The sequence below is a fragment of the Dermacentor silvarum genome, chromosome 11 (genome assembly GCF_013339745.2).
Source record: "Dermacentor silvarum isolate Dsil-2018 chromosome 11, BIME_Dsil_1.4, whole genome shotgun sequence".
NCBI lineage: Eukaryota > Metazoa > Arthropoda > Arachnida > Ixodida > Ixodidae > Dermacentor > Dermacentor silvarum.
This window is the reverse complement of record NC_051164.1, coordinates 46817348-46837684: the sequence shown is the minus strand read 5'-3', so window position 1 is coordinate 46837684 and position 20337 is coordinate 46817348. Positions and strand designations below refer to the sequence as shown.

The window sequence follows — 20337 nt, the reverse complement described above, 5'->3', positions numbered from 1 at the left end:
ACTGTGGAATGGGGGGCATGACATGACGTGAAAAAAACGGGAACGGGCGGTTTGCAGCCGGCATTCACAGAATGCAATAGCGGGTAGCAAGATTTTTTCCGGTTCGGTCGTCCGCTTGCCCCGTTCATCATATGGATGCTCGTTGCAGCCAGACAGGCTGCGGAACAGCCGTCCACGGAGATGTTTGTCGTGTAAATACACTGGTATTAGCGGTCACTCATGTGCATGTACATTGTAAGTCACATGCATTGACTCTTGGGTAACTAAATGTTACTTACTGATAAAGAGCTTACAGGAAGCTGCCCTGCTCATCAGTACAACCAGTCCTTCAGTGGGTGCTTCATATATGCCAGTGTGAATCCTAATGTATTGGAGCATGATGCCATATCTGCATTTTTATAAATATATTTCAATGAAAGCCTGTGCAGCAGTCATAACAGACTCCAGGTGTATCCGAGCCATCCGGAAGCATATGACGGTTATCGCAATAAAATGTAGGTGTACTGAGATTTCACTGCACATTGTGCAAGGCGATTACAAGTGATGGAAATCAGCGTGTAGTCCTTCATGGTGCCATCAATCATGTCCATAGCATTGTTTATAACATACTCGAGAAAAAGTGCGTAGAATAAAGGCTGTATACAGTACAAAAGAAAAAAGAAACTTTGTGAACTTTTGATACCTCTTGGAGCTTTTGGAGAACTGTTGAAATTTGATGGCAATCTCACAAACATCAAACGAGATGAAGCATTTGAAACCAAGTTTACCATGTTGCTGACTGTATGCTACGGTAGGTGGCAGTTCAAGAATGCAGGAGAACCTCCTCCTGCAAAAGCGTGCTGCACCTGCTCTGCATCCCTCTGCGCCTCAAAAAAAAAAAAAAAAAAAGGCATTCGAACAGGGTGACCCAATGGTTCACACACAACTAACATGACCCTGGAATGCACAATATTCGGCGAACTTTGACAGTGGACTAGGGGGGGGAGGGGGGGCATGACAGGACACCAGGGGAGGGGGATATGTGACCTCATTTAGCATTCTGAAACCTCCTCATGGGACAGTTAACGACGTGTGTGACGAAGCTGAAGCTCATTCTTTGACAGACCTAGTGTATCGTTCCTTTCTCGCCTACACCATCTCCACTCTTTCACAGCACGGCAGCACTTAACAGAGTCAAAAGTGGGACTAGTGGAGGGAGGAAAATCAGAATCATATGAGGCAATTGTTGGCACATGCATGCAAGTTTTGCAGGACAATGTGGCGGCGGCTGTCGTGGCGTGCCGTTAGCTCCAAATTTTATTCCGGAAAAGCGAGAGAGAGCAGTGACTACGAGCATCCAGCCTGGTCAGTCTGACGAAATCTTGTACTTGTTTGCTTGCGGCTTGAGCCACATGCACATGGCTATTACGGTTGAGGACTCGCGATGATAAACGTGACGCTACGGTTTCTTTCAAGGGGCACTTGCCGCAGCATTCTTGACCTTGACTAAATGGTACCGTGCACATGCCCTGCACACTGCTGATTGCCACGCACCCTCTGCATACACAGATGCGCTGGTCAATGAGGAAGAGCAGCAACAGCAGCAGCAGGGGCCGGTGCGGCTGCCCGAGAGCTCGCCTCCTCCCAACCTACCTCCCAACCTGGTGGTCACCCGCGGAGGTGGCAGGTTCGCGGCGCCTCCCTCCCTGGCTCCTCAGCAGATGGGCGGCGCACCTCTTCCACAGCAGCAGCAGTCGCCACAGCAGCCGCAGCCTCCACTGGGCTCCGCTCTGGTCGCGCCCGTGCCCAACAACTCGCTCGTCCCGTGCGCCAACTCCCTGTTGCCGGTGGCCCCCAACAGTGTCGCCGTCACGACCGCCAACAACCAGGCGGCTGCGCTGGCGGTGGCACAGCAGCCCGCGGCGGGCCCTCCCGTCGCCGCGGCGGCGGCCTCCAACAACATCTTGCAGACGGACCTGACGGCGCTGGTCATTTCGCACCTGCGCACCATCGGCACGCCCGTGTACACCAAGGACATGGTCAAGGCCCTGGGCCTCAAGCACAAACGCGAGGTGAACCCCATCCTGTACCGGCTCCAGGACCGGGGCGTCCTCACCAAGGTGTGGGACACGCCACCGGCCTGGACCCTCGTGCCGGGCAGCTACGGCGACCTGGAACGAAACAACCTATTTGCGGCCGCCGCAGCAGCTGCGGCCGCCAGCAAGCAGCAGGCGCCACCCCGCGACGCAGCCGCTCCGCCGGACTTTGGCGGCGACGATGAAAATGCGGTCGCCGCTGGGCCCAACGGGGTAGGAGGGCCGCGAGGAGGGCCCAAGGGACCCCCGAAGCCAGCAAGGCAGCCCCTTCCCCCCCACGAACTGCTGCGGCTGAGCAACACCTTCGCGCAGATGATGATGCAACAGCAGGCCGCCGCAGCGGCGGCTGGCATGGCGGCGGCCAATGGTGGGGTCATGCCACCGCAGGCCTCGCCAGCCTCCGTGGCAGCCGCGGCAGCCAACCTCAAGATCACCCAAGTCAGTGGTGTCGCAGTCACTAGAGGTTAGCTACGGGCAGCAACAGCAGCCGCAGCAGCAGCAGAGCAGCAACGGCAGCGATGCCGGCAGCAATGGGACTGCGAGGGAAGAGGCACCTGCGCCCGCGCCGGCTCCGGCGCCCCCGTCCAACCCACCGGGACCGCAGAGCATTTCTAAGTTCCCCAGCTACGCGTCCCTGACCAAGAACCCCGTGAGCGCGTTCCACGAGTTTGGCCAGATGCAGCACGTCGAGGCCAAGATTGACATCGTGGCCACAGATGGCCCACCCCACAACCCAAGGTACTTGGCATGTCTCAGTCTCTTGCAGCCCACACCACAGTCTTTTCGCTGTGGTACCATTGGTGGCTTTCGTTTCATTGATTTATGATTTATCCACTCTCGAAACGCCTAACAAGTGTTTCTTTTCTGAGGCCCTGTACAGCGTACTGCAGAGTCATCTGTACTTGCTGAAATACTGCATCTTGATCATTGTTTAATGTACAGTCGATGCTCAGTTTAACAGTCTGAAAAACTCTGCTAAATACTAAAGGTTTCTCTGTTTATAGTTCAAATTATGTTCCCATAGAGATCATCTTCACCAAGGTGCTATAGTGCGAAAGCATTGTACATATCAAAGCTTGGCATTTGGTGATGTAGGGAGACATGTCCTCGGCAGAGCAGTTGGCATGGCAGTGCATTTGGCAGAGTGGTGTGCAGTTGGCAAGGAGAAGCAGCGAGGTGGCATTGATGTAGAGAGGCGCGCGACCAGAGGAGTGGTGACTGGCATGGTGGATAGCACGCTGCTCACTGTCATACTGCTTCGTATGGAGGTAGTAATCTTATCAAAACAATATGGAAGATTAATTTTCGAGTGACACACCGTCCAAACGCTATCGAATTAGTCACTCAAGTTTAACATGAGGACCTCATTTCTTTTACTCTGCTGGCAGTTTACACTTCGAAACAGGGTGTGCTCAGTCTGTCTGTTCCGTGCCAGTGTCTCGATGTGTCTTGACGCCCTGTGTAATTAATATAAAATACATATGGCCACATTTAATGCCTTGCTTCAACAGCACCTAAGTCGTGCCCCTGGCGCTGTGGTGCCCTTGGCTGGCGTTGTATCATGCCTTCGCCGTTGTGGCATCTCGTTATGCTGTCGTGTTAAACATGGTTCGGAGAGTGTGCACAAGGTTGTAGGGGAGTGAGTTGAGTCCATTGTTAAAAGTAACCATTGTTGCAGTAAATAAGCTCGGAGCAGGAATCACCGAAATCAGCTGTTCTCACCCGTCACCGAAATCAGCAAATAACGCGGAACATTAAGAACAAGTGCCGCCCCTCAGCATGACTTTTGAGATTCCATGTAACCCGCTGCACACTGAAGATTTCGGACAGGATGTGCTGGGATTTGTCTTGTCTGCCAACCAACAGCTGCACACTTCGTCTACTTAGGTGTGGCCTTTAAGGGCTATTAATAAAAAAATGAACTCTGCCAAGATAGCTTCAATATATACGCCTCTCATTTATTACCAATTTAGCCAGAGAGGAATTTCATTGCTTACCACGATAAATGGAATGTGCACGTTGCGAGTGTGCCCACAAAGTGTTCCTGTCAGCAAGTGACATGGCTTTTTGCTTTTGTCTCTGCTTCTTACTAGGCCCTGATTAAACTGACTAACCAACTAGCCAAACCTGCGTCTTGTTTGTTAGGTTACATTTCAAGAAAAGTACTCAAGGTACACTGGGGATGTGTGATACATCTTTGTTCAATCACTAAATGTGCTCTTCTGTATTGAGAAAAATGGCTCAGTCTTCCGAGGACATTCTTTACGAAAGAAATTTCATTGCATCAAATTTTATTGATACCCGAGTTTTGACTGTACTTTTAAATAACTTAGCCACTTACATCGAATTCCACTTTCTCAGTCAAAGCATGCAGAGTATTTTGCAAGTCGTTGCTTGTTGCAGGTGCTGTTTGGAATTGAGGCAGCATGTTGTTGTGTAGCTTCGTTACTTCAGGAATGTGTTTGCTCGGTGCAGTTTACAATTTTCTTACCTGGCAGCTCATTTTGTTCGAAACTGTTCTCAGGGTGGCTTGGCAAAAGTAAGTAGTTGAACCTCTTTCCATGCCAGAGCAGCAGCAGACCTTTGCCATCTGTCATCTGTGCATGCTTTGCAGAAGTAATGGCTATCCTATCCACTCGCTTTTTGAGGCACAGGCCCCAAGTAGTCTTAGTGCTTTCTTGCGACGTAAGCCGCGAGTGATGCTTTTGCAAGCAGCTTCCAGACAAATTGGGAGAAATGCTGTGCTGGCCCACGAGCCTCTCAAGGTTGAGCTCTGGTCGTTGGTGACTTTTGGCAGGTTCAAAGCAGTTGCATTTTTGGACAAGAAACCTGTGGCCGAGGCCTGGGACAAGACCAAGAAGGAGGCCAAGCACCAGGCCGCCGAACTCGCCTTCCGCAAGCTGGTGGCGAGCGGCGCCCTCGCTTCCGACGTCCCCTCCCCAGAGGTGACCAAACCGTGCTCTCTCTACTTTTTTTTCTCCCTCCCCCTTCTACTTCTCAACACCCTTCTGCGTGCATCCTTGCACGCTTTTTAACCACACCTGTTGGTGTGTGTGTGGGTGGTCTTTGGCTTGTTGCCAAGGGGGCCAGCTGCTCGTCGCTGTACTTCCCGTTTCTTTGCACGTGCTTTCGTTGAATCCAGCTGGTCCGAGCTGTCCTGCATGACACTGCTTTGCGTCTCCTATGCACCTGAGTCACTTTTGCATGGAATTTCACCTTCTCTGGCCACGAGCGGGTTTTTTGTTGTAAGCTGTAGCATGGCTTGCCCACTGCAAGATTTTACTCGTTCACGAAGGTCCTTTCACTGTTGCAAGCAACCTTCTGTCTTCCTCCTGCCTGTCTTCCACCCATCTTGTTGTCCTTTTAATTTTAATTTTTTCGGTCTCCTTTCTCAGCGATCAGTTTCATTTTGACCTCTGACAGTGAGGCTCACCTTCCCCGTTATTTATTGCTTTTGTCTATTGTTCTCTGCAGCTTCTTTTTTTTCTATTTTTTTTTCTTCTTTGGCATGCTTAACACATCTGGTTTTGCCCCAGTGCCCACTTGGTTTCGTTAGTTATCTGTCACAGGGCATTGTGCCAGTGGCGGCGTTTGGGCGCTCTACGCCATCTTTCATTTTTTATTTTTTGCCTTTCTTATTTATTTTACTGGGAGCTGCTGTCCTACCTTTCCTGGGCTTTCCGTGTCGTCATGGAAAGCCATCTAGGTCTTGCAGCCTCACATTAGAAATATGCACAATTTGGAAGCCTTGGTGTTCGTTTTACTTGGGAAGTTCCCTATAAAACCTCAGAGCTAGGGCTTTGAGCATAGTCACCAATTTTTCTAAATGCTGTTACAGACACTGTCCGTTGTGACTTGTGAATGCACCATTAGCAGTGACAGCAGCTGTGCTTGGATGTCACGGCCGAGAGCTGTACTAGCGTGCAAGACATTGTCGCTGCTTTTCCTTTGCACACAACTGTGGCTGAATGATTGTGCTATGCATAGGCTGACAAGGTGCCCTTAGTTGTTGCAGGTAACTGTGCTGGGTTTCATGCAAGTGATAAGAATAAGTTGGCTTAGCATGTCTGTAGAAAACGCGTTTTGCAACAGCTTTAGCTGGGGTTGTCAATTGGATTACAGGGTTCTCAGACTGTGCTGCTTTGCTTTATTCGACAGTCAAGCCATAAAAAAAAAGCCCAGTCTTGGCCATACGATGCGCAAGATGCGGATTTCAACAGCTGTGCTTAAGCCATTATGTAGTTTTCGCCTTCGTCTGTGTAGTCATGCAGACACCTATGCGTTCGTTGTGGTTTTCAGAGCATCCATGTTTTCAGCTATGTTCTCCTTGCATAGCTTAATGCATGAGCACGTAGGTTACTGCCATGGCCCCACGATGACCGGTGCACGCAATGCTGCATACATAGTGCGCGTTGAAGTAACATGTCCTCTGCGCACGTTACTTCAATACACAGTGAGCAAATCTGTTTAGTGCAGCACGACCACCTGAAGCTCATGCCAATAGCTAGGGAGAGGATAAGCGGAGGTGCCGCTGTCCATTTTTTCTGTTTACCAGAGAGGAGTGTGTGGAAAGGGCGTAAATAGGAGAGGGAGATGCTTTAGGCTGGGAGACACACGCAGTCTTAATTTTAGATTAACTGCGCACTCTTGTCGAAGTAAAGAGCTGTCCTCTAATTCCATCTCCCTACGAGTTCCTGAAAACTTTTAAAAAGCAACAGGCACTTCACAAAAATCTGACTGCGTTGGCATTCAAGGTAAGTGAAAAGTAGCTTACGAGAGCATTTTGTAAGAACGTATGTACTCAAAGCTTGCCTGTTTGAGCTGATGAGTAACTGGAGCGGTAGTGTTGTGCTGCTCAGGTTACTCACACAGATGGATGCTGGCAAGTAAACATGAAACGGACTCGGAGGTCTGTGCCCCTTTTGTGTGTGTCAGTGCTTGTGTGTCACTTGAGCAGTGCAACCTACACCATCAGCTTGTGCAACATATTACGCATCATGAGTAGTTAGCCTGCACTAAACAGGCAAGGTGATGGTAGAAGAGCACCGGAAAAATGCTGGAACATGCTTTTGCTTCCATGGTCCTGTTTGTTTATAGCTATTGATCCTTGATGAGTAGTGCTAGTCAACGAATAGCCCAGCTTTCCGTTTCAACTATTTCAACCTGTTAAAGGAATACTGGCAGAAAGCTTTTGTCTAGTTTTTATTTCTATATTCGATGGCTGTCAAGGTAGTAATTATGCTGTGGATACTCACTTTCCAGAGAATGCAATGTATAATTCATTCCATTACGTTTTAATGTGACCAATTCAAAGCGCCTACCAAATGCAGCGTGGCTTTGGACGTGGAAAGGAGACCATTCATGTCATCAAAACTTATTGTAACAGATAACAGATACTACCACTAGCGCAGCGCGTACACACCCCATCTATGGCCGTGCTGCCAGCGTGGTCCGTTCAGCACTTGGTGGGACAAAAAGGGAGTGTTTGTCCCCCTGTGTTTACAAGAGAAGTGATCAATTGGAAAGGCCAGTTTGTGGCAATTTGGCAGCTTTTGGCAATGCAGTCACTGTATGGCTTTCAGCAGCCATGCTGGTCTGACAAGCGGGCTTAAGTTTGTGATACCATGCGACCATCACCTCTGCTTTTGGTGACCTAATAAGTCATCATTTTTCGTGTTTGAAGCTGTGCTGCACCTGACGCTGGTTTGGACGAGCCACGTAAATGTTGCTGTATTTAATTATTTGTTGCACTCTCAAGAAATTGAGGATTTGTAATGTAGTTTCGGGAGTCGACGGGTACCTAAAGAGAAGCAGTAAGATCAAAAAGTGGGACGCAAAATTTTCGCATCAGTGCTCTCGCTCGACTTGACATGGCACGCATTGCACGTGGTTCTGACAAGCTCCTCTCCCCAACCCCTTTGTGCAGACGGACATCCTGAGCAGTCAGGATGAGAGCATCCCCATGTTTGATATTATTGCTGCCCTGAGTCACCGCGAGTTCAGCCAGAAAGTGCTGGAGGTGCCCGAATACGTGGGCGGCCGCAAAGTGCTCGCCGCCCTAGTCATGAAGACCGGAGCCTCCGACCGGGGCACTGTGGTCTGCTTCGGCACAGGTGCGTGCCGTGTCTTCTCCTACCCCGCTGCCTTTGCGGTCTTTTGGTGTACCGATCTTGCCATCTTTCTCTCTGTGCCGCGAAGACCTCTTACCCAAGTTCCTCGCTACTTTTACTCAAAGTAGTGAAGCAGTGCAGTACAGCCATGACTGCACCGCCGTTTGCAAAACAGAAAACCCAGCTACAAAGTGAAAATCAGGAAACGCTATCAGCTGTTGCTGTTAATGGTATATCAACAACCGAAGCTGCATAAACCTTTCTCGCATTGCCCAGTTATTCATTGTAGTGCTTCTTGCTATGTAGAGCCAAGGATAAGAAACCAAGAAGGCTGCCGTATTCTCTTTTTTTTTTCTGCACAGCTGTGTAAGGTATTTCAGTTTTCAAAACGGAAGTTGACACTTCCACACTGCATCACTGCCCAAAATTTGGCAGCCAATGCATTGCCAATATGATGGGGATATATGCTGCCTCTGCAATGCTTATGTTTTTGTGCGTTCCTGCTCACTGCATTTGAAGCATAATTGCATTGCTAAAATGCCAGATTAATAGTTTTCTAAAGCGTCCATTTGCTCGTGCCCGTGACGTGATCCGATCGCCACAAATTTTTTGGGCAACTTGTTCCCACTCATTGTGTAGCCTTTAAAGCATTAGAATTTGAGTGAGTTCGGAATGCTGTTTTGGTTACACAGGTGGCTCGAGATCTTTGAGGACAGTGAAGCAGATGAATGCCTTTACTTTGCCTTTGTCCTCTCTTGTGCTGTTTACGAGTGCGAAATGTTATTTCATTTAACTTTGACATTTATTGACATTTATGTTATTCAGACTCTGTACAGTAAGAATTGTGGGAATATTCATACAGCCAAACCCGGATATATTGAACCCACATACAACGAATTATTGTGTCTAACAAACAGCAGTATGTTGCCTTGAAAATTTTTGTATAAAATTTTTATTTTATACAGTCTACGTCCGATTTTTCGGACTCCCTAGAGGCCACGTAAATGTCTGAACAATCGGGCTCTCCGAAAAAACGAATGTATGCCTTTACTGCCCCCAAGGGCTCAAATCGCCACAGGCACGTCCGAAATAGTGCTGAAGGCCTGCCAGTACACTTATTAGGCCTATCGTAGCTCGTACTGTGATAGGAGACAACGGGTGCACGCATGTATAATTAAAGTATAAACCACATGCACACGTGCTAGCGCGTGACAGCGACGCGATGGAGATGGCTGTCGCGTTCGCTCGTCGCCTACGTGTCGTACCGCATGCGAGCGACGACTTTGAGCGACGTCTCCCCGGTGTTGCCAGTATGAGAGCAGCAAATACTCGCCGAAACTGGCCTGACGCGTGCTTTATTAATTTAAGTTGATGTGTTTTAGCATAAAGAGCAGCATAAATATTTCTAAAGGTCTTGCACTACGTTATTATCCTTGCATGTATCAAAATCTAGTCGTTTGCTCGTTCCGTGCGACAATCGGTAGTACTTGACTGATGTATATCCAGTTTCGGCTTTGTGCTATTGGCTAGTCGCTCATAGAAGTTCCGGGCGACGGGTGACGAATTCTAGATTTCCAGAACCGAGCGATCGAGCAACAAGAATGAGCGATCTGTTCGTGCGATGGCCCGTTTCGTCGCTCGAAGCTGCCGCTCGTCACTGTCGCTCACAAAATTGCTCTCATGCTGTTTGGGCTTAAAGAATACATACTGCATCCTGTGACCATTGCCCCTTCCCATTCTTGGTATGCTTCACTGCAATTCTTTCCGGCATTATGCAATGTGTCGTGCTTTCTGAGCTTCCAAGACGTTGGCAAGGATTGCAAAGGTGGTGTCATTGTCATTGCTCACAGGGACGAATTGTTTCTATGAAAAACACGACACCGAACAGAAAGAGGCTTGATAGCGAATGTCGAAGCAGCTAGGCCTAGCGTTGCCGCTGGGATGGCTATGGCTGCCAACGGATGTGTGTGCGAGAGCGCTGGTTCGAGGAGGTTAGATCATGGGTTCTCAAAGTGGGTTCCGCGGAACCTACGGGTTCCGCAGGCCCCTGCTCGGGGTTCCGCGAGCCACTGATAAATTTTCCCTGGTCCCGCTCCCGACAAGTGTCTAAAACGGCGAACACGAGGTGCGCTTGATCCAAAGAACCTCCATTACCCATGCCCGAGTGTCAAAAAGCACATCACAGTGCGTAACAACAACGCGCGAACTGCGCAATAAATACACAAGCAGCTTGTAGCCACCCAACCTCTGAGAACGGGCAGCGCGCCTAAGCTTTCGCACTTGAATCTCGGAGGCCGTAACTTACCACCATGCGCCTTTCTCCTATTTGTAGATAGGGTAGGTGCCGATAGCGTGTGCACCGACCTATACGTTGGAGGAAAAAGAAAACGCGGAGCACCGCAAATGCGCGCCGCAGAAGAGCAAGAACGGCGTAGCGTCCAACCGAAACGAAGCGGCGCAGTCCGCATCGCCGTGGTCCTCAGCGGCAATCGTACGCGGCACGTGACTGACAGCAACGCCGAAGCGCTTCGTGCCTAATTGTGCCTTTAAAGCCTTTATTCTTGCGTTTATCGCCGCGCGTAACACCGCGTTGGCGGCTAACCGCGTGCCTTCGTAAGTGCGTAGTCTCTATCTCTGATCGCGTCGATAACCACCGCAGTTTCGTCCGCAGCGGTTGAGGCAAATAGTAGTTTCGTTTTCACTCGATGCGCGCGTCGGCTGCGTGCCTTCACAACTGCGTAGTCGCCTCCCATGGCAGCGTCGATAGCGACCGCAGTTTCGTCCGCACTTCTTGCAGCGAAAGGTAGTTTCATCTTGACTTGGTGCGTGCGTCAGCCGCCTGCCTTCTGAACCGCAAGATCGCCGTCCATGATCGCGTCGATAGCGGCCGCGGTTTCGTCGACAGCGGTTGCAGCAAGCAGTAGTTTCGCTTTTACTCAGTGCAAAGCTGTCAAAGATAAAAAGCACCGGCTACATCGCGATGGACGGACAATTTGTTGGCGAGCAGCTGAGTGGCGAAAAAATAATCGGGATGTGCGCCCGTTGGTGCAAAGCGCGTCTCAGATGAAAACGCGCGCCGCGAAGGATGTCGCGAGGCCTTCGCCGCTGCTAGCGCTAATCAGTCATGAGATGAAGAGAATTTCAGCTTCCGCACTGGTCTTGTGCTAAATAGAAACAAGATTTGACGATTCATTGAGTAAATAAAAGCGTGTTGACGTAGTGCAGCATTTGTTTGTTCTCTTGATACCCTCGATAATTCGGTTAAATCGGGGGGGGGGGGGTTCCTTGGCACTTTATGGAGCTTAGCAGGGTTCCCTGGGATGAACGTACCTGAGAACCCCTGGGTTAGATAATCAAAATGGCAGCGTTGGTGGCTACGATTAATGCCGTTTCAGACCGGCGGTAATGGAAAAAAGTTCGGAAAATTGGACAGCAGAGGTTTTTTACGTCCAGTATTTCAGACATTCTTATACATTGACTCTATGGGGTGCGTGGTGGTGCCGCAGTGGCGTCTGAATTATCGGGCATGTCTGAAAAATCAGGCGTCCGGAAAATCGTTTGTTGACTGTATATATCGAAATACCTATATATATATCGAACTGTGATCCCCTTCAGATTCGATATATCTGGGTTCGACTGTATATGTAGGCTACTTGGAAAGTGCTTCACGAAAGGCTTGAAAGTGAGTGGGGAGCTTTAGATTTTGCATACGCAAAGTTAGGGGACGCAAGCTGCCGCTCTTACGAAAGAATGCAAAAAGGTATACAAGACATCCCAAAGGAGTACAAGGGAATGCAAGCTGGGTGTGGCGCTTTGTATATGCAAAGGCCTCTCGGGTAACCAAACCGTACGCAAAATCTAAAACTCCCTAATGTTAGTTTCTTTTCTTTCTTTCAAACGATTTCTTTCAAAGTCTAGCCTTCAGTGATTTGCTTAGCATTGTTAATATATCACCTTGGCTGACCTCAGTACTTTCTTTTTGTCCTTTCCAACTCAAAAAGATTCATGGGTGCGTAAGTAAATGCCGGAGTGTTTTCCACACTTCTGCGTCAATATCAGCCCTGCCTAACGACATCAGTTGTGCAGTCATAGATAGTGGCAATTATAGGCAATCACAGGTGTGCTTGTGATGATAATTGCAAGATTTCAATAAATGACACACATAAGCAATGAAACTGTGTTACCAAGCCAGTGCCCAGTTTGTGGGAGTATGCTCTGTGTGGCTTAAGGCAAGCTCTGGATCTAGCTACACACAGTCGTTCCGTCGTACTGCCCAACTCGTAGTGCGTGCAGGGTTCGGGCAAATAAGGCAACGAGTGAGTCAGCTCAACAACGTTTATTGTTGTGGGCAATAAGGCACACTTGCAGAGGGAAGTCCACTCTGTAATAAGTAATAAATAGGCTTGCCTCGTTTCATGTGATAGTCACGCAAGCAAGGTCACTCACGGGTTACAGCAGGTAATATCCGTTCCGACAGGCTCGCGGTAGCGGTGCCAGACAGTGTCGGTCTCCCCCGGTGGTGCTCTTTTATGCCTTTTGAGGAGAGTAACCGCCTCGCCCGTCGGATACCTTCCCTTTCCCACGAGGTTATGCGCGTTGCGAGAGGCGGGAAAGGGCAAAGTGCGCGTGTCTCCTGTCTACGCCGGCTCCTGATGCATCTGCAACGCAACGTGCGCACACGACGAGAGTACGCGGGAGAAGATGGGTGCATGAGCTCCCCACAAGTTTTAAAGTTACATCTCAATATAACAAAGTTGGTAAAATCGGCAATTTGCTTCGTTATATTGAAATTTGATTTCTAATGCAAACAATTACAGTCGTCGACGCATGTTTTCTTACAAGTGAGGGGCTGCAGAATCGTCGGGCAATCGGAGAAAGCAAACTTGAACGTGAAAAAAGAAGTCGTTTTGTAGAATTTGAGAGTTGACGAAGAAAGATAGTTTCATGCCATGTTGGCGATGTCTTCAAATCAGCGGTATGAAGTTAAGCCAGCCACACTTCCACATGAACTCCGCCTCTACGGCTGATACTGTCTCCCGCAGTATGATAATGCTATCATGAAAAGCACCGACAGCGGGGAGCGAATTCTTTGTCTGCCTCTCGTTTCAAAGGGTCTCCAAAACTCGAGGTTATGCAAATCAACGACCGATTTTCCGGATGCCTGAGTTCAGACAGGCCCGATAATTCAGACAACTTCGCAGCACCGGAGCATTCCCCTTAGAGTAGATGTATAGGAACGTCTGAAATTTCAGACGCAGAAGCCCTTCACCATCTGATTTTCTAGACTTTTTGCCATGACCACAGGTCCAAAGTGGCACTAACCAAACCACCATTTTGATATCTTGCTGCGTTGAACTGGCACTCTCGCACGCAGATCCACTGGCAGCCTTAACCACCACCACCGCGGTAACGCTAGGCCTAGCTACTTCAACATTTGCTGCCAAGTACGTTTCTGTTCGGTGCCATGTTTTTTCAGTGAAACAATTCGCTGCTGTTAGCAATGGCACTGACTCCACCTTTATAATCTTAGCCGGTATCTTCGAAGCTCGGAAAGCAAAGCACATTGCATAATGCCGGTTCCCAGAAGTCAGCTTCGCCTCTATACAGCAGTGTTACGCAGTGAAGCATATGCAAAGTATTGCAGTGAACCATATCAAGAGTGGAAGGGCCCCGGGCAGTTGTCACGCGACACAGTTTGTATTCCTTAATTATACATGCTTGCATCCGTCATCTGTCGCAGTACGAGCACCGATACGCCTAATAAGTGTACTAGCAGGCCTTGAGAGCTATTTTGGATGCGCCTGTGGCGATTCGAGTCCTTGAGGACAGTAAAAGGCACGCATTCGTTTTTTTTTTTTTTTTTCAGACTGCCCGACTTTTCGGACGTTGACTGTATTGAAATCGTGTATAAACACTTCATTATATTGAGGTCCAAATTCAGGGTGATTTATGGACGAGAAGTTATGAAAAGTTAAATATTTCGTTATATCAAGATTTTCGTGATATTGAAGTTCATTATATTGAGGTTTAACTGGATTTCCATATTTGCCTGAACCCGCACCCAAGTTTCACAGGTTTAAAGTGAGGAAAGAAAAGCACACCTGAATGTAACATGCCTTCGATTTATGAAAGAAAAATACTATAGCATGCCCACCCCCCCCACACTTTGGCCATCAGAAAAGAGGAGTCTCATGCAGAACCAGAACTTACCTTTACAGGAGGGAGTATTTCTTTTTAATGAGCGCTCATAATGAAAGCGGCACATCATCTTTACACCATTTGCGCTTCATTGGCCACATTTTCCTGTCACACATGGGCATTATTCTCGAGCGATCACTTTTAGAGAAGGTACTACCACTTTCACAACATTTTACGTGACTCTCCCATCGACCTTGTCGAAGTCCGTTTTATCGGTCGGCAACTGTACTTCTGTGTGTGGTATTCACTTGTGCACGTCTGTGCTGCTCGTTTCAGGAATGGCTCCTTTAGCCATTGCTGCTTCGAGTCGTCCTCAGGTTTCACGTTTTCCTCAATCTCATGCTTCTATTGCTTGCCCCTTGCTTTTCTGCCCCCGTGAACGTTGCAGGGAGCCGATGCATCACTGGCGAACAGCTAAGCCAGGATGGAACCGTGGTGAACGATTCACACGCAGAAGTAATAACAAGGAGGAGCTTCCTCAGGTGAGCCAACATTAGCACTCGTGGATGCCCGTGAAAGGACGTCAAACATAAATTCAAGTTAATGCAGATGTTGTAGATTGGAATGGCAAACAGGTCTCTTTTGTTGTGAGGTCAGCCAAGCTTGCTTACACCGGAAAGGATGCAAGACTGTAGGACTGGTGGGCGTGCCACTTTTAACTCCGCAGAAAGCTCAAACACCATTCGACGTAACAGAAAATTAGAACTTGTTCACCTTTATTTTTGGCTACAGAGAGTACAGTCGTGCCGAAAAATAGTGAAATGTTATTTGTGTTCAAATAAAATATTCCGGTAATTGCTTAGTAGTAAAATGAAATGTTATTTGAGTTAAATGTCAATTATTGTAGTCATTGCTTAGTACTAATTGGTTTCTCACTCCATGTGTCAAATATACAACTATATGCCTTGTTCCAGCGCTTAAATCAAACTCTACGTAGCATAATTAGTATGTTGGCCATTGCAGGGTTAAGTGAACTTCTGTCACCTTTTACCTTAGTGTTCTTATGATGTTATCATCGATAACATAAAGTAAGTCATAATCTGTAGCTTCAACACATTTTTCTCACTCACAGATACCAGATGCAGAGTGTGCAGGGCACTAACTGCATGTTCAGCATTTCTGCATACTAAGTTTTCTTGGCTACTACACTCTTTCCACTTGCGCTCCTTATCAGAAGGGTGTAATTGTATCTTTATTGAAAATGTAATTGCAGATTTCATTTTTCCTTTTCTGTGTTTAATCCATCCTCCAAGCCAGTAACGTATGTTGATTGCGTGTGTGGTGCCTCCTGTGGCCATGTTGTTGCAGGTTTCTATACCAGCAGCTCAAGAACTACGGGCCGGGGAAAGAGCATCCCATCCTAGAACCCACGGAGGACGGTCAGCGCATCCGGATCAAGCCGGACGTCTCTTTCCACTTGTACATTTCCACCGCGCCCTGCGGCGACGGGGCCCTTTTTGCCCAGTGCGTTCCCTCTCCCACCTCTCTCTCTCTCTCCTGCCTTGCGTTGACGGCTTTCTTGTTACAGTGTGCTAAAGCTTTGAAGCGCCTTAGCATAATTGAGCATGCCAATTTTTATCTATTTGTTCATTGGTCTTGTCATGTGTTCTGGAACTCTGTATTTACTAAATTTACGCCATATTTACTAAATAAATACCCCATTCTAATTCACCCTCGATTTTAATGTGCACACGATTTTTCATGGCCAAAAATGGACAAAGCGTGCCATTATAATTGTAATGGGCGCTACAGTTTTCGTGCTTCACGAGATGCACAATGCAGTGTTGCTGATTGTTCCTTTGCCAGATTTTCATGGTAAGAGAGAGAAACAGTCATTTGTTCTCACGTGAAATAAGAAAATTGATTGCATTTGAGTGGACTAAATGTCACTCATCGGACACCAGTCCTAGATGTTGTCCAATGTTGACAAACTTGCGGCACTTGCGAAAGCTTCCAGGAACCCGAGTACACCTTAAGTGAGGCCTTCGAGGTTTCTGGGGGGGGGGGGGGGCATTGCCCATTGTGACTGATTTTATACTCGATTCTAACTTGCATGTCATAGTTTGGCGAATGAATTGCAAAGCGAGTGCACGGTATAATCAAGCAAATATGAAATTTCTGGAAGAGATTGTGGTGATTTTTGTCAGGCTAATTTGTGTGCTCAGACAGTTTTCTTGTGAGGTCTGGCAAAGGTCTTGGGAGCTGAGCGGCAACGATCGCTATGATATGAAGGAGAGCGGGATTGTGAAAATCTGCTGCATGGAACATGGGATTGATTTTTCAAACTGTGGCACAAGATGTGCTTGCGACAATTTCCATCGGTATTAAGGCCGCTTGTTGTGCAGTTTCTTCCTAGGTCCGACCGCTTGGTAGAGGATACCTCGAAAGCACGACATAATAGGTAAAAGGGCTTCGAAATTTGTGCTAAATGGGAATGCGTGATAACGAAGGCCCTTGTTAGGGTTGGATAGCCCGTGCCTCTTCTTTTTCCTCTCGTAGTAAACCAAAACTTTGGCATTGTTGTAGCTCAACAAAGACCACAGGAATTTAGCAGAAGTGGTCGAGGGAAACCAGCGTAAGTCGGGTGATTTAGAAAGACTGGTTTTTTTTATTGCGGGATCATTTTACCGGAGTTGCTTGCTAGAGCTGGTTGAGAGGTGGCCTCGGCTTTACACTGGCCTTTTTTTTTCTTCTTGCCCGCGCAGCACGACAAAGCCAGACGACAAGAACAAGACACAGGATCAGAACAGCGAACAGCATCACCCACTCTTCACCAAGAGCTGCCAGGGGCTCCTGCGAACAAAGCTGGAAGCAGGTGAGGGTCAACTGTAGGCGTACAATAGCCCACACGTCTCTCTAGGGCATGGGTTCTCAAGGTGGGTTCCGCGGAACCCTGGGGTTCCGCAGGCCCCTGCTCGGGGTTCCGCGAGCCACTGATAAATTTTCCGTGGTCGCGCGCTCACCAAGTGGCTAAAACGGCGAAAATGAGGTGCGCTCGATCCACAGAACCTCCCTTACTCAAGCCCGAGTGTCAAAAAGCACATCACACCGCGTAACAGCAACGCGCGAACTGCGCAATAAATTCGCAAGCAGCTTGTAGCCACCCAACCTCTGAAAACGGGCAGCGCGCCTAAGCTTTCGCACTTAAATCTCGGATGCCGCAATTTGCCAACATGCGCATTTCTCCCGTTTGTAGATAGCGTAGGCGCCGATTGCGTGGGCACTGACGTATACGTTGGAGGAATAAGCAAAAATGAAGAAAAAAAATGTGTGGAGCATCGCAAATACGCGCCGCAGAAGAGCAAGAACTGCGCTAGCGTCCAACCGAAACGAAACGGCGCAGTCCACATCGCCATGGTCCTCAGCGGCAATCGTGCGCGCCGCATGATTGACAGCAACGCCGGTGCGCTTCGTGCCTAACTGTGCCCTTAAAGACTATATTCTTGCGTTTATAGCCGCGCGTAACACCGCATTGGCGGCATGCCGCGTGCCTACATAAGTGCGTAGTTGCCATCCATGATCGCGTCGATAACCACCGCAGTTTCGTCCGCAGCGGTTGCGGCAAACAGTAGTTTCGTTTTCACTCGGTGCGCGCGTCGGCTGCGTGCCTTCACAACTGCGTAGTCGCCAACCATGGTAGCGTCGATAGCGACCGCGGTTTCATCCGCACTTCTTGCAGCGAACGGTAGTTTTGTTTTGACTTGGTGCGTGCGTCGGCTGTCTGCCTTCTGAACCGCAAGGTCGCCGTCTATGATCGCGCCGATAGCGGCCGCGGTTTTGTCCGCAGCAGTTGCAACAAGCAGTAGTTTTGCTTTCACTCAGTGCAAGGCTCAGTGCAGAAGAGCACCGGCTACAACGCGATAGACGGACAATTTGTTGGCGAGCAGCTGACTGGCGAAAAAATGAACGGGATTTACGCGCGCGAGGCCTTCGCCGCTGCTAACGATAATCAGTCATGAGATGACGAGAATTTCAGCTTCCGCATTGGTCTTGTCCTAAATATAAACAGGATTTGCTGATTCATTGAGGAAATGAAAGCGTGTTGACGTAGTTATGCATTTGTTTATTGTTGTCTTGATACTCTCGAGAATTCGACATTCGGTTAATCAAGACCCTTTAATTCGGTTAATTGGGGGGGGGGGGGGGTTCCTTGGCGCTTCATGGAGCTTAGCAGGGTTCCCTGGAGCGAACATGCTTGAGAGAACCCCTGGTCTAGGGCGCTGAATCGGTGCACCAAGATGCAAAGGCATCGCTGTCTGTGCATTTGCCGGCCGGTTTGAGGGACATTTTTTGCCATGCAGCACTCCTGCCTCTGCTGTGTTTAATGTTACTCTTTTCTCTGCCGTGCAGCACTCTAAACAGAAGTGTGGGTGGATGTCTGTAAAATAGAATGACAAAGCAAGTTAGGCATTTCGAAGTCATGGGACATCTGGTCCTTCCTGCGGTTGGAAGACAAGAAAACGTGTCAAGAAATTGACTGGACAGAAAAGAGCTGGACAGAAAAACAATTGGACTAGACACTATTTCTTGCCCGATCGTTTCTTGACAGGTTTTCGCATCCTGTTTTCGCATCCTATCTATGAGCCAACTAGGCCAGCAACAACTGGTTGATACAGATCTGGCATGAAGCCCACGTGCATACACACACACATCTCCAGATACCGTGAAACTTTCTCTCTCCGTTACACATAATACACGTGTGTGTGTTCACACAAAGTTCTTGCTTACACTTACTTTTGTCCACTGCAAGTGTGGCTGCAATTGCTGAACTCGCTCGAAACATTCAGCCAAGCCCGAGTCATCTGTGGCATTTGTACCGCCAACATTCCAGCTCCATAGAGATAAAGTTATTGTGGAGACGTACTAGCATAGGGATACATGATAACGCAGTAAACTTGTGGTAATTCGACTCCGGTTTATTTAATTTTTGGTTAATTTGATCTCCAGTGCAGATCTCCCAGGAAGTTTCGTGATTTCGATCCTAAAATTGGCCTTTGCCAGCATGTATGCGCCTGACCCCTATGGCACTTTTGATATTTTTCTTTTCACCGGAAAATTGCGACGAAAATAGTCTGCGCATTGCAATCGGAATACGAAACCACAACTGCATTTGCGGCATTTTTAGGCTTTACCACATAACACAGTTGTATTGCGGTGACGCTGACATCGGTCCCATCAGGGTTGAATGAATGGAAGTTGGTTGTACCAGAATATGTACGGGTGCACCGCATTGCTTGCAGTGTCATCATGCGACAAGAGTTGTCCGAATTAACCAATGTGCCAAGCAAGTCCGAAGTAACGATAGTTTGCTTGCATTAAACAATGCATATGCCTGCCGGGACCACAGGACAAGTCCAAATTATCCGATTTTCCGAATTAACGAGGTTTTACTGTATACCCGAATCTTTTTCTGCGGCATGTAAGCAGTCTTCGTTCCACAGCTGCCCGTCTATATTCGCATGCAGCATGTAACCCCAGTTCATTCTTTACTATTAAACCATAGCAGCTCCTCCTCCCCAGACTTTGCCAATTCATTGACGGAACTCCTTTTCGGAGCACAGAGGAACGGAAAGCAGGCGCAGCACGTGTTTGTAGGTAGATCTTCTCCCTTCATTTTTGACCCTGCCACTGACTAGTCGCGACATAGTTGAGAATTCAACGCAAGCCTGTACAGCCAGGTGGCAAAGAAAAATAATTGGACATGACACACTCAACAGAGAGGGAGAAAGCAAAGGGCTTCTGAAATGAAAGGTCGCATTTTGTAAGCCAATTGGTTCTTGATCATATATGCGAAGTCACGCTGCATAACTCTTAACAAGACACAAAGAAACACGATCACGCCCACAGGATGATGATGCAATAACAGCAGCTTTATTCACACAGAGAAAAAGAAATATATATACATAAAGTACATTTCCACAGAAAGCGAGTAACAAACCAAAAAGGAAAGGGAT

At 48.2% G+C, this 20337-nt stretch overlaps 1 protein-coding gene across 1 annotated transcript in view; it reads left to right on the top strand.

Moving 5' to 3' along the window:
- The first annotated feature begins 2301 nt into the window (after window positions 1-2301).
- LOC119433026 (double-stranded RNA-specific adenosine deaminase-like) overlaps window positions 2302-20337 on the top strand; it is a 38461-nt gene continuing 20425 nt past the window's right edge. The window contains exons 1-6 of the mRNA XM_037700177.2: window positions 2302-2813; window positions 4873-5020; window positions 8002-8188; window positions 14772-14865; window positions 15692-15847; window positions 17089-17198. Of these exons, the coding sequence (XP_037556105.2) occupies window positions 2440-2813; window positions 4873-5020; window positions 8002-8188; window positions 14772-14865; window positions 15692-15847; window positions 17089-17198 (1069 nt within the window). The 5' untranslated portion in view covers window positions 2302-2439. The remainder of the gene's footprint in view (window positions 2814-4872; window positions 5021-8001; window positions 8189-14771; window positions 14866-15691; window positions 15848-17088; window positions 17199-20337) is intronic.